At 38.5% G+C, this 15,065-nt stretch overlaps 1 protein-coding gene across 2 annotated transcripts in view; it reads left to right on the forward strand.

The window, feature by feature from the left end:
• Positions 1-15,065, forward strand: part of ASXL3 (ASXL transcriptional regulator 3) — a 132,285-nt gene that overhangs the window by 107,108 nt on the left and 10,112 nt on the right. For both annotated transcript variants that reach the window (XM_075084955.1, XM_075084954.1), the window contains 3 exons: positions 5,025-5,121; positions 5,603-5,708; positions 11,800-13,753. In XM_075084955.1, coding sequence (XP_074941056.1) covers positions 5,025-5,121; positions 5,603-5,708; positions 11,800-13,753 — 2,157 coding nt within the window. The remainder of the gene's footprint in view (positions 1-5,024; positions 5,122-5,602; positions 5,709-11,799; positions 13,754-15,065) is intronic.

Raw genomic sequence — 15,065 nt, forward strand, 5'->3', positions numbered from 1 at the left:
TTAGACCTAGTGGTTTAATTGTGCTGTCTCTATCATCAGAGCACGGAGAAGTAAATATACCCTTTGCCTTAAAAATTTTAAATTTCCACTTTAACTTTTTGACTTAGGTGAAAATCTGTTTTCTGGGAGAGGTGAGAAAAGAAGATTTCGGTAGAGGTTGTTAGCTAATATTGTAGAAGGAAGACCTCTTAGTCCCTCCATGTTGAACAGAGCAAAAAAAATATCAGCCTCGTTTCACATGACTAGGGTATTGAAAAAAGAACTGAAACGTCTTTGTTAGTGGTCTGTTTCTGATACTCTTCCAAAATACATAGATGTAAAATTGCTTGTTTTCTATCTGTTCTAACTTGTTCAAACTTTTTTCCCCTGTGTACAAATTGCTGAATGAATCAAAAATACCTAATAACTTCTTAGTTTAGTCCGGTTTGTTTCCCTCATTTGGTAGTGGATCTGCTTTCTGCTTTGTACTTTTGACTTCTTAGAATCATAGAATCATTAAGTTGGAAAAGACCTCTAGGATTTATCAACTCCAACTGTCAACCCAACAGCACTGTGCCTCCTAAACCATGCCCTGAAGTGCCACATCTACATGTTTTTTGAACACCTCTGGGGATGGTGACTCCACCATCTCTCTGGGCAGCCTCTTCCAATGCCCAAACACTCTTTCACTACATAAATTTTTCCTAATATCCAGTCTAAACCTCCCCTGATGCAGCTTGAGGCCACTTCCTCTCGTTCTATTGCTAGTGACCTGGGAGAAGAGACCAACACCCACCTCTCTACAGCCTCCTTTCAGGTAGTTGTAGAGAGCAAGAAGGTCGCCCCTCAGCCTCCTCTTCTCCAGACTAAACAACACCAGTTCCCTCAACCTCTCCTCAAGACCTGCTCTCCAGACCCTTCACCAACTTTGTTGCCCTTCTCTGGACACGCTCCAGCACTTCAATATCCTTCCTGTAGTGAGGGGCCCAGAACTGAACACAATATTCAAGGTGTGGCCTCACCAGTGCTGAGTACAGGGACACAATCACTTCCCTACTACCGATGGCCACACTATTCCTGTTACAAGCCAGGATGCTGGTGGCCTTCTTGGCCACCTGGCCACACTGCTGGCTCATGTTCAGCCAGCTGTCGACCAACACCCCCAGGTCCATCTCCACCGAGCAGCTTTCCAGCCACTCCTCCCCAAGCCTGTAGCTTTGCATGGGGTTGTTGTGACCCAAGTGCAGGACCCCGCACTTGGCTTTGTTAAGCCTCATACAACTGGCCTCAGCCCATTGATCCGACCTGTCCAGATGCCTCTGCAGAGCCTTCCTACCCTCAAGGAGATTGACACTCCCACCCAACTTGGTGTCATCTGCAAACTTACTGAGGGTGCACTCGGTCCCCTCATCCACATCATCGAGAAAGATATTAAACAAGACTGGCCCCAAAACTGAGCCCTGGGGAACAGCACTTGTGTTTTTACAGCATTTTGAAAATTGCTGTCTTGTTCACTTTAGCTCTTTGGCTATTATGAGTTTGTTTAGGTTTTTCATCCTCAACTTTTTCTCTTTGAGCTTTAACTGACTGAATAAATTCTTCCTGTTCCATTCCCAGCATGGGTTTTCTTTGATCTCAAATTTCAGAGCAAGTTTGGTGAAGTCACTGGGGCTGGCAAATTCTTTATTTCCTGCATTTTTTTCCTTTGGTGTCTCTTACCCTAAATTAGGTGTACCAAGTCGAGATAACGATGACTACTTTCATGCATTTCTCCATAGTTCTTTAGTCTGAAATGATTCCTTCATAAAATTTTAAAATAGATCACTGGAAGCTTGTCCTCTGATTAATTAGTGTGTTTCCACGTTCTGTATCATTATATGCTCTTCTGTCTAGATTTCAGCTGTTCCAGCTACTTAAATCTTCCGTGAGTTGTGTGATACTTTGAAAACGGGTATCAGGAAAGGTTCTCCTATGCCAATTCATCAAAGACAATGACTATCATGAAGTCAGCAGTGACTACTTCTTGAGTTTGTTCTTACTTTTCTTAACCTAAGCATCTTTAACATGATATTTTTCATCTGATGAACATAGGTCTCCAATACTTGTAAGCTTGCAGTCAATATCTAAAGTGGTCAGAGCAGCGTGCATCTGTTTTCTGATACAGTCCACAGATTATCTTTTTTCCATTGCTAGTTGACCTGTACTATTTTTTCTTCTTAGTAACTCACTGCAATCTTCTCATTATCCTTTCTGCTATCCTTCCTCTGGGTTTTCTTCCCCCTCCTTTTTTCTTCCACAAATACTTACTACTTGGCATTTTTTCTGGTCCACAAGAACTAGTGAACTTTACCTGTGACCTTGCTAACATTTGCTTTCTGTTCTGAAATTCCAGCCTGTGCTTTTCTCTCAGGTGGACTAGTTAACATTTTAATTTAGTTGAACCTCTTTCTAGCATTTAGCTTGGGGTTTGCAGTTTCTTTTTCACACCTTATAAGAAATTTTGCACCCAAAAACTTGGCACTTTTTTTCCAAGTGTATTAGCCAACAAAATTAAAGATGCAGTAACTTTTCCTATAAAGCTTGCTTTTCTCATGTCCTTACAACAACAGGGTTACAACAAAGCTAATGCTATTCTTGTATTCACGTGGTAATATGACTTCTTGTCTTCATAATGCACTTGATTTATGCAGCCTAGTGAAATAGCTCAATCACACTTGGCTACAGTTTCATATTATTTTTAATCCGATCTGAAAGTGGATTGCTGCTGAAAAGCAGCATTCTCTTTCCGCCTCTTGTGGTACATTCCAAATTTCCGTGAGATCTAATCATCATATGACCTTAGGATAAGTTGGATCATTTTGCTGATTTAACAGAGAATTATTGTCCATAAATTATTGCTTTTCGATGAGATTTGTTGATCTGGCTAGTGACATGGCTGCACTGTTTGCCATCAGCTAAGCAATGGAGTTTCAGGAGGACCATGCCTTCCAGAGACAGCCTGCAGGCAAATGAGGTTAAAGATGATAATAACAATTTCATGTCTGTATTACTCTTTCCTGCAAAACACTGTCAGGCTTAGGAGTAAAATCTGGTATTTACTGAAGTTTGGAGTAGAACCTGTGTTGATACGAGTGGGTGTTACTATTTCATCTCCTTTTATGTTGAAACTGAAGGTAGCTTCATCACCTTTCTTTGAGTAACAAAGAATTGTTTATTTAGTAACTTATGACTCTCTTCTTTGTAACTTCTCATCTTACCTTTTGAGGAAATTGTGTAAGTGCTGTTTTCGACCATGTAATGGTTTGTTTGTTCAGGTGCAATAGGCACTGGTATCTAAAAATCTCACTTTAATATATTAATTCTGGAATTTAAATATTTCTGGAAAAGTTCATTTGTGCAGAAAGAAGATAATGGGTCATACCAATTTGATTTATACATAAGTACATGTTCTTTATGGCCTTTCTCTTGCCTCACTGATTTTATTTTCTTGCTGATTGAGCTGCATGTTTCACTGTTTCTTTCTAGTTTTTCTCCAGTTTCAGCATTAGTCGTAGCCTATCTGTAACTAATATGCATGTGTTGCACAACCCACATCATGAGAAACGTAGAAGCATTATATATCCACCCTACTTGAATGCAGATCCTATGACTTGTTGGGAAAACGATGCCGTATAGAAGGAAATCACAGGCAGCAGTACTGTAGATTCATATCCTGCTGGGGGACCCTGGTACCATGCACATACTGTTTTCTTGCTGTAATCAAATGCCTTTAGCATCGCCTGTTTTTCAGAGTCCATTCTTACCACTCTATTTCCCTTTTCACTTCTTCACATCTTTCTGGGTTACTCCTGTGAGATTATTGTGGACAGATTGGCAGCTACGCCGTGAGTAAATTAGCAAAGACTGTTCTGAAAGTAGGGCCAGTATTATCAGTGGAATACAGACCTCAGCGAGGGAGATACAGCTAAATATCATTTAGTGTTTCTGACACGTCTGCTTCATTCCGCCTCCAGTTTGAAACAAGCACTGAGAACTAGGGGATATTATGTAGTTAAAACATATGCTGGAAAATGTGCTGGTTTTTACTGCTAGATCACAAATGGTGTTGTCAAACACTTATGTCCTAGTTACCTTAAAGGATGTAAAATAGTGTTTGTTCTAGCAACGTTACATCTTCTGCTGTTTCCTCTCTTTCTCTCTTTATTTGCTAGTTTGTTTTTATTGTCCGTTTATTTGTTATGCTAGAGATGATACCCACTGCTAATTTGTTTTATATAATTACTTTTTTCAGTTATTAGAATTCTTTCAATAGTCAAACATATCCTCACAACCTGAAAATAACCATTAAGTTTTATGGTAAAAAAAGCTCAATAGTTGGTTTACTTTTAAAAGTTATTGTAGAAAATATTGTGATTACAAATTCAATGGTGTTTTATTATTGAATGTTTGACAGATGTAGAAAGTAAAAATAATTATAATGTTCTTCCACGGTTTTCACTGTTCGGGGCCTATAAAATTATGCATGTAGCTGTTTTTAGTTTTAGTGCTGAGTTTACACCAGTTATTTTGTTAAAGGTACCTGTCATCCACTCTTTTGCCGGTACAGCGTATTTGCTAAGATGAGTTTTAGGTTTATTTAGAAAAAGCAAAGTTACTATCTTCATTACATTTAATTAATTTGTTTTGTACTGTATTTCAGGCAAATGCACAAGTACAATAATGATCTTGATTTTTGATTGCATACAATAGCTCTAGACATAGGCCCAACATAGAGGGCTGTGATTAAAACACAGCAATCAGTTGTAAACTGAGTTATCATCAGTAATATTGATGTCTGAAGAAAGCACACTGATGCTGGATTAGCCCACTTGCATTTACAGTAACAACTATAATGAAAATGCTGGTTTAGTAGTAGTAGGTAATTTTCTTTGTCAGTCTCGCTCCCTATCCCTCCCCATTTCCCTTAATTGGAACTCCATTTTTATGTAATCTTAGCTGATGCTATTTCTGACACTATCTTCTGCTACCATCGGCTTATTTTCTAGATGGGAAGTGATGGAGTTTTGCGCCTCAGTAGTTCCGCTCTAAATAATGAATTCTTTGCGTATGCAGCACAAGGGTGGAAACAGCGATTGGCAGAAGGTAACTCTCTACTTGTTCTCAGATTTACTAAAAGGTTAATTTTTTTTTTGGGGGGGGGGGGGAATGTCCTGTTACTACATTTGAGAAATACTTTTAGAACAGAAAGTATAATACACCAGTCATTCATCAAAAGAAAAATTGCTGATTCCATTTGGAGTTTAGTGTACATTTTTACAGGTTGCTGTGGCAGCTTATTTTGACAGTTTAAAAAAATACCAAGCATTTTCATCACTGCCAGCCTTGGAAATACAAATGCATGCAACTAAATCCCACCAATATACTTCTGAAATACTGATGTTATATGGTAAATTAAATCTTCCTATGTCACATTCACTTCTGGTTTTCATTATTTTTATTTGGAATTGTTAGATGACTCTAACAGAAATCACTCTATGCCATCTTTGTATCTGTAGTTTTTAATTACCCATATTAAGCTAATTCTTGACAGCTTTTATTCAATATGTTAGTATTTGTTTTTTAGGAGAATTTACACCAGAAATGCAGTTGCGCATCAGACAAGAGATTGAAAAGGAAAAGAAAACAGAACCTTGGAAAGAAAAATTCTTTGAAAGGTTTTATGGTGAAAAGTAAGTATTGAAGCAAACGAAAGCATTTTTTTTATTTTCTTTTAGGAGGAAATGAAAATATAATTCTCTGCTTCACATAGCACGGTCATATGCTGTAAAACTTAATAAAGCGGTTATCAAAGGCAGTCATTCCCTAGTATAAGAAGTAGTGGGTAGAATTATAGTGGTGTGTCTGCACTTGCATTACAATTGCATTTTTAAAGGTTCATAAGTCATCTATAAAAATTCATTCCAAGGAGAGCTTAAAACACAAGGCCCAAGCGTGTGAGTATTTTCTAATTATCTTTTAAAAGATAGCATTAGGGCAGTTCTCCCCTCCTGCAAAATACAAATACAGCTTCTACAGACAAGAAGACCAGTAGAGATATTTCTGTAGTATGTTTTTATTTATTTTTTTTTCCTAAGCTAGTTGCAAAGTTTCTAAAATCAAATAGTGTTTTTTAGTGTTTGACTGAGATGGCCCTTTGCTGGAGTAGAATATACAACACAGAAGAAATATTGCCTAGAGAGAAATAGAAGTGCAATGACTAGTCTAATTTTAGAAGCGAGATGCAAAGAATAAATAAATACCCTTAACTGACAAAAATAAATTAGATAGTATCACTCCATGTGCACAACTGGGGTGAGTCAGCACAATTTCATTGATGATGATACAGAGATAGGATTCTGCAGCAACTGAAGATTCAGTTCCTATAGCCAGGTTTTTAAAAAATCAAAATTTAAAGAGATTCACGTATTTTTAGAATTCAAGAATCTTCCTTTTAAAAATTGCTTTTAGAAGTTAATCCATCAATACTTAGAATTACATCTCTGTTTTTAAACAATTAAGTATTAAAAGTATTCATTATTAGAAAGTATTAATTAAAAAGTCTAAACTAATTATTTAAAAGTTAATTTTTTTTTTTAATTTTCAGGTATGTTTTAATGGAATTTATGCATAACACATAGCAGACAAAAATGTGCCCTGGGAACCATTGTCACATGAGATGTCTTAGTTTGTTAGATGTTTTTTACTCTAGGAAATCCAGGGCACAGGGAACCCTTCATATAAGTGATTAACTTAAAGATTAAGGCATTAACTAAAGTATTCCTGCAGTAACAATGTTACTTCTCACAGTCCACTGCCTTGGGCCACTGGGAAATGCAGTGAAAACAAGGCAGCCAATGGACAGATCTGTTTTAATATTTTTATTTCGCACATCCTTGCTAAGTGCTTTCTCTCAGTGTAACTACTGTTTCTACACCACTTTATCTTTACATATAATGGAAATTCTAGGGTCCAAATATGGCAGCCTTCTTTATTGTCAAGTGCTTAATTTCTTACTTAACAGCTTTGAGACCTCAGTGTAGTCCAGGTGTTGATCCCTTTAGTATCAAAAAATATTAATTAGGTTTTTAGTCAAGGAGCATAAGGGCTTTTCGTTGTGTGTGTCAAGAGGAGAGTCAGTTACCAACCTTTCATGGAGGAAAGGGCAATGTAAGGTATTGGCACAGGGCCTTTCACAGGAAGTAGAAGTTTAGTACCAGCAAAGCACGAGCACCTCACTCTAGCTGAAGCCTGTTCCAAAGTCACAAATGACTGTCACATGCACAGAGAATGATACTCATAATTTTACAGAGCCAGCAGTGCTGCCGTGCTAGCTGAATGCTGGACACTGTAGTGGTTGGCATGTAGTTACTCAGTCTGCAGTGATACATGTCATTTGTGTTGATAGGTTCCTGACATCAACATTGTTACGCAAAATGCAATATTGCACATAATTTCCATGTTGACTACAGTACTGAATCTGGTCCCCCCTGCCCCTTCCCCAGCTTGCATTGTTCACTTGCATTCTTCTTCCTGGCTGTTATCTAGGCAGATCCTACCTTTTTGATGCTTGGCCAGTTTTAAGTACCTTTTCTCATTATTTGCTGACTGAATGCGAGCTTTTGCTACAGTTTCCACCTTGTGTAAGTTCTCTCACCTTTTTTCACTTTGGTTTTTAAACTTGCTTGAGTATGATTTGGCTTTGTCTCTTTTCAGCTATGTTGATTCGACTGAAGTAGCAGATTTTGAAAACTTCATGAGCTATTTCTCACATGCACTGTCTGCAAAAAGGATGTCTTTTGCAGTCTAATTTGTTCGCTTTACAGTCAACGTGGTATTTCAGCTCTGATTTCAGCTAATTTGATCTTTTAATATTCCCTAAGTAAATTCAAGTTTCACCTTATACTTAGAGAAGGACCATTAATAGATGCAGAATCTTGGTAAACGTTTTTACATGCTCCCCAATTCACAGCATTCAAAGGCTTTTTAGTGTTTCTTCCATATTGGCTCTACACATTATGTTTCTACAGTTTGCTCTTATGTGTACCCAGGCTGTTTGTCATGGGACTGTCAGTTGTAGTTTACTTCCATCCATTTATGTTCTTTTTTCGCTTCTTCATGTTGTTCATTTTTTTCTCTCTGACTTTCTTTAAAAAAACAAAAACTTAATTCTGCAGTCATTTATCTAGGATCAGCTGATGCATGTTGCCAGAAATCCCCGTTCTTCTGGCTTGTTGCCTCAGGATTGGAAGTGTTATACTCTACTGTCTCAATATATTATTTCTTTTCCCACTTTTGAGAGAGTTACATAGCAGGATAGTAATGCCAGTTCACTAAATCAAAGTTTTAATTTTGGGTAGACCTCCTCTAAATTTTATTGCTGATTTAATCATTCATTAATTTTTTCTTTTATTTTCCCCAATACTATTTATCACAGCACTAGAATAGCAGCATCCATGTATCCTTGAATAGCTGTTTGGGTTTTTTTAGTTTGGTTACTGACTGCCCTTATTTTATCAGTTGAATCTTGTCTTTAGCACTTTAACTGATGGCTCTTTACTGCTGTCTTCATATTTTTGTGCTGTTTTGCAAACTTTGGCTGTCTTTTCCAGAGGGAATAAGATATATCAGCTGTTTATCTTGAAGTCTGAGATTGCCTTAAGCATGATGATCTTGAGCCTTCTCCTTCTGAAAGCCTTTTTCTTCACTGCAGTGTCTTCATCAAGATAGTATTTCCCAGACTGCAAGAAAAGAATTAAGATCCAGTCTTGTTACAATCTTTATCGATGATGTGGATGAGGGGACCGAGTGCACCCTCAGTAAGTTTGCAGATGACACCAAGTTGGGTGGGAGTGTCAATCTCCTTGAGGGTAGGAAGGCTCTGCAGAGGCATCTGGACAGGTCGGATCAATGGGCTGAGGCCAGTTGTATGAGGCTTAACAAAGCCAAGTGCGGGGTCCTGCACTTGGGTCACAACAACCCCATGCAAAGCTACAGGCTTGGAAAGCTGCCTGGCGGAGAAGGACCTGGGGGTGTTGGTCGACAGCTGGCTGAACATGAGCCAGCAGTGTGGCCAAGAAGGCCACCAGCATCCTGGCTTGTAACAGGAATAGTGTGGCCATCGGTAGTAGGGAAGTGATTGTGTCCCTGTACTCAGCACTGGTGAGGCCACACCTTGAATATTGTATTCAGTTCTGGGCCCCTCACTACAGGAAGGATATTGAAGTGCTGGAGCGTGTCCAGAGAAGGGCAACAAAGTTGGTGAAGGGTCTGGAGAGCAGGTCTTGAGGAGAGGTTGAGGGAACTGGTGTTGTTTAGTCTGGAGAAGAGGAGGCTGAGGGGCGACCTTCTTGCTCTCTACAACTACCTGAAAGGAGGCTGTAGAGAGGTGGGTGTTGGTCTCTTCTCCCAGGTCACTAGCAATAGAATGAGAGGAAGTGGCCTCAAGCTGCATCAGGGGAGGTTTAGACTGGATATTAGGAAAAATATATGTAGCGAAAGAGTGTTTGGGCATTGGAAGAGGCTGCCCAGGGAGATGGTGGAGTCACCATCCCCGGAGGTGTTCAAAAAACATGTAGATGTGGCACTTCAGGGCATGGTTTAGGAGGCACAGTGCTGTTGGGTTGACAGTTGGAGTTGATAAATCCTAGAGGTCTTTTCCAACTTAATGATTCTATGATTCTAAGATTCAATACTTGTTCTGCCGGCCTTAATCCTGCATTGTTTTATTTTTCTTACACTTCTTCCCCTTCGGTATGTTACTAGACTGTGTGTATTTGTGTAGTGTCCATGTGACAGCTGCATTCACCTTTATCCTGTCCTTCATTCCTTTGCTGTTTTTTATTCCATAAAGGTAACTATTAGGAAACATCTTTTCATGATGTAAGCCAGCTGGAGAAAATAGACCACTGATTCAGCTTTCAGTAATGCAGTGGATTTCTTTCCCCTCCGTTTTCCTGAGATAACTTTTGCTTGTTTACACAAGGAATTTTAGAGGAAGTTACTCACCTAAACCTAGGTAAACTAAACTTTACTCACCTAAACTTAAAACCTAAACTTAGACTATATAGGGAACCTGTAGTTTATATAGAAGAAAGCCACATCTTCTGAAATGCATTCAATGTGGGAGATGTAAAGGTGCCGTTCTGAATTGTTCTCTAGAGGGTCCTTCCTCAGTATATGGATGACATAGGGAGACTTTGTGCATATTAAATGACTAGTAGTAGGCAATATCAATAATTACCTTGAGAGTGCTTCTTAGGGTACCATTCCCAGGCTGGGCGGGGAGGGGCAGGGTGTGTGTGTTTACAGCTATCACTGTAATGCATCATCTTTTCAGTATTTTTAAAATGCACAACCACGGATTTTTGCTTTTTACATGTTTATTCTGTACTTCCATATACATGGGCCTTTTTGAACTCTGTGTCCTCTGGCTGCACACTGACAAGTTATCTTGCTTCCATAATTTCTGAATATCTTTTACACTTGTTTATTTCCGTATTATTCTTTGTTTTCTGATTGAAATGAGAACAGAGGTCAAACTTCTGTAATTAGATGAGAAGATCCTTAAGACCATGAAATTTCTGTTAAGGCCTCCAGCTACGCTTTTGTGTATTTTCTACCATTATGGGATTGCTGAGGCACAAAGTTTGCTTTGAAAATCTTACTAAAGATGCTGAACACATGTATTCCCACTGTTCTAAGAAGGAAATTAGGATGTCAAAGTGCATACATTTTTTAAAATAACCATTTTTTCAACCCTTGGCTTTTGGTTTTGTCTATTGTGTTGGTTTTTTTTTTAATTCTGCTGTAATAAAAGTAAAAGAAAGTAATAAAACTTTCTTAAAACTAATATTTTCAGGACTAGAAGTAAGAAAACCTTCAGAAGGGAAGTATGTGTAGGAATGGTTCCTTTGTACTTCATCCCTGAGAATGAATACATAGATTATAAATATGTGTCTTTTTCGCTCCTTAAAAATGTTAGATTTCTTTCTAATTATAGTGAAATCAAATGAATAGTATATACATAGATCTCTTTATTTAGAAATAGGTTTTATCTTAAATGAAATATTTAGTTTGCTGAAAGAATGAAGCAAAAACACAGAAGCTGTCAACCTAGATCTTTATAATTGGCTTGAGTTGTAAAATGAGGCTGAAGTGGAGTTATTTTGATTTTCTTCATAAATTTGAAATGACTGTCAAATTACAAAACCAAAACACATGCTTTGCCTTATTAGTTTTAGGTGCAGCTTTTTCTTTAAAGTGCAGCATTTAAGCCATATTGCTGGCTGTGCTGGCCCTAAATGCAGGTGTAGGAGGAAAAAAGGGATTTCCTGTAGAACTGTTAGTGATGGAAGAAGATATAGTTGTGAATTTCCTCTGCCATGCATGCTGTATTAGTATTGCAGTGTTGCGCTGGTATTTAAAAAAAAAAAAACAACCAACCACCACAGACATTCAAACAGAATATGAGTAGTGGTGAATCTGTGAAGCTTTCTTTTTTGTTCCATTGAAGTGACAAATAGTTAAATAATGAATAATAGATTACTTATTTAAAAAAAAATAAAAGAGTTTTTTAACACTGGTAAGACAATCTGGGTAGTTAGGTTTCCAAAATACATAAAATCATATATAAATTAGTCCGCCACCACTTAATCAAGCCACTACTTTAAACTGGAAAATAGGCCCTTTTTGTAAATAAAAGATGTGGGCTAGAAAGATGATCCTACTCCTTTATCACATCTGTGATGAAAAGCCCATTTTAATTTGTGTGTTTTTATTTAGATTGGGAATGTCAAGGGGGGAATCAATGAAGCTCACTGCAGTGCAGAACAACGATGAAGATGACAGCAATTCTTTGTGTGGGTCTTCTGGCACACCTGGTCCTTCTAAGCAAGCAACCTTTGAGGACCAAGAAGAGAAAGGCGCTAAAATTCCACCTTTACCGGAGAGAGATTATTGTCCACCTCTTTGTAGTATGGAACAGGTACCTGTCAAGGATCTAACAGCAGATTCAGATGATATACTGATACCTGAAGAATCAGTCATTCAGGAGGAGATTGCTGAAGAGGTTGAGACAAGTATTTGTGAATGCCAAGAGGAGAACCATAAAACAGAACATGAGTTTTCTGAGGAGTCAGTAAGTCCAGCTGGCACAAATGAAGAAACAGAGGCAGTACAGCTTGCAGACAGCACTGAGTCCTGTGTCATGATGAATGATGTAACCGATACCGTATCTCACATTGAAATTAAAGTGGAGTTGAAGTCAGAATGCCCTCAGGAGGAGATGTCAGTTGTGGTGGATCAGCTGGAGGATTGCCTATCACCAGCACGATCAGCTTCATCCACAAACTCTGTCAGTGATACAGCAGAGAAGGATTCTGAGTCTGCAAAAGAGCTAATTGCACCAGAAATGCAAAATGCTGCTCTGGAAGGCTCCTTGTTCACTGGTGGGGGAATTGCAGTGGATATGGAGCTTCAAAGTGACCCTGAGGAACAGTTATCTGAGAACGCTTGTATTTCTGAAACTTCCTTTTCCTCTGGAAGTCCAGAAGGACCGTGTGTTTGTATTGCCTCTCCTGGAGGAGACACTCAGTCAACTTCAGAGGAACCCTGTACTCCAGCATCTCTTGAAACAGCTTGCTCATCTGAAGTGTCCAGTACTGAAAACATTGAAGGTGATAATCAGCAAAAGGCCAGTGATGAAAACTTGCACACACCTTTAATGTCAGAAATCTCTCCAATGTCCACCTCCCCTGTAACCTCAGAAGCATCTCTGATGTCAAATTTACCTTTAACATCAGAGGCATCACCAGCTTCTAATTTACCTTTAACATCAGAAACATCTCCAATGTCTGATTTGCCTTTAACATCAGAAACATCTTCAGTATCTTCTGTTCTTCTAGCTTCTGAAACATCTGTGGCAAATAGTTTGCCTCTTCCATCAGAAACATCTCCAGTTTCTAATTCCCCAAGCAGTGAAAGACTTATTCTGCAACAAAGGAAATCTCCATGTTTGTTGGAAGACTCCCTTCCCGCTTTGAAAGAAGAAAGCTCTGCCATTCCTAAGGTGGTTCAAGAAGAGAATCTTGCTGTTCAGCCAAAGCAACTTCAGAGTGCCCCTGAAAATATAAAAGTTGGTCCACTAACAATTATACCTGATACTTCAGTATTGGAAGAACCCCAAAGCAAAAACCTCACTCAACAGCCATGTAAGTCACATTCTGAAATCGAGAAATCCTACATTGCATCCATCCCAGAACACTCTCCTCCAGAGGTGATCAAAATTAAAAATCACAGTGTTCAGCAAAGAGGTGACAAGAAAAGTACACTCTTGCCACCAGAGGTAGCTGTCTTGTCAGAAGGATCAGTTGGCAAAAATATCGAATTGCTTCCATCAAAGCCACATGATAAACTATATACCTCATCTCTAGAGAAAGCTACATTCTCTGAAGTGTGCAGAAGTAAATCTCACAAGCTAACAGGCAGCACCCAAAGCCGTCTAGAGAGTTCACATTCTTCCAAGTCATTGGAACCCACAAAATCACCTGAAGTGAGGAATGAAAGTAGAGACCCAGAGATCCCAAAGAGGAAAACAGCAGAACAGCACAGTTTTGGAATCTGCAAAGAGAAGAGAGCTAGAATAGATGATGATCAGCCTAACCGTAGTGCTTCATCAACAAGTCCATCTGATAAAGATCAGCCACCCAGAGAAGAACCCCGAGTTCCACCCCTTAAGGTAAAGTAATGAATAAACAGGCTGTCTTGGAAACTGAAGTTTTATTATCTCCCTCCTACTGACTGCATGCAGACACAGTGCATGGTGTATTTTTTGTGGAGGTGTGGCGGGTGTTAGTACTGATGGGTTTGCTTTACTCTATTACATTCCTACCATGCCAAATTACTTCTGATATAAATATACCTCTAGTTGTTCAGTCAGGGTCTTTGCTACAAAATTGCTTTTGTGTGAGGGAAAATTTTCCAGTATCCATTGCTTAATCTAATTCAAGAGCTTCCCCATCATTTACACAGTGCTACTTGTTTTTCTAACTGCCCAACTGTATTATCTGCTGGTTCTCCTGCAGATGACTTCTCCAGAAGGCATGAATAATAAGTGTTACCATCACCAATATTAAGAAAAACAACCAGTGCCTTAATCCAGCAAGAGAACGTGGAGTCAGAATAGTTGGAAATCCCTTTGCAAGCCCCAGGCTTGGGGTAGGCTGAAGTATAAGATATCCCTGTAGAATTAATTGGAAACAGAGACCTGGCTATCAGGGGAAGTGGCTAATTAATATATGTATAGATATCTTTGTTAATGGCAAAGCAAAAGGTAAAAAAGATACACCAACAAAGCAAACATTTTTATGTGTATCATTCTGCTATGTAAGAAAGTAAATTCCATTTGAAAGCTTTTTTTCCTAACAGAGGGATCTATAGATTTAGTTATATGTAGGCTCAGCATTTTGACCCTTTTAATATTGTACCTGATGACATCAGCCAAGTTATAGATCCAATTTGGTGAACTTAAGCCATTGACTTTGCAATACTAGTTCCTGATTATTCAGAAATGCCCTTTTCTGCATTTATTTTTAACTGCTGCAATCATGAACATTGTTAATATGGCCAGGAGGGCAAATAGGCTAACTGTTTTAATCACTAGTGGGGCAGCATATTTCAACTAATTTATTTTTATGAGCAGTGATGCAATTGGAAGTTAGCCCATTCTGAGTTTAGTGATACTCTTTCATATTTGGAAGGTCTCTATCTAGCCTAATAAATTCTAATCACTCTCTAAGCACAAAGGAAAATAGATCACTAGGGAATAAAAAAAGGTCATGACTATGATAATAAAAATAATCAAGCACTTTGAGCTTTAGAAGTTCTGGTGATGCAAAGTGGAAACTGAAAAAAAGTTGCTACTGAAACAGAAAGCAAAATGTTTTGAAGTAATTGTGAGTTCGTGATATTCTCTAAAATATGTACACGTAAATGTTAAAGGGTCATAATACTAAGCATGAGTGTTTATTTATAAGCCAAAAATTCCACTG

Source organism: Phalacrocorax aristotelis, chromosome 2, assembly GCF_949628215.1.
Source record: "Phalacrocorax aristotelis chromosome 2, bGulAri2.1, whole genome shotgun sequence".
Lineage (NCBI taxonomy): Eukaryota > Metazoa > Chordata > Aves > Suliformes > Phalacrocoracidae > Phalacrocorax > Phalacrocorax aristotelis.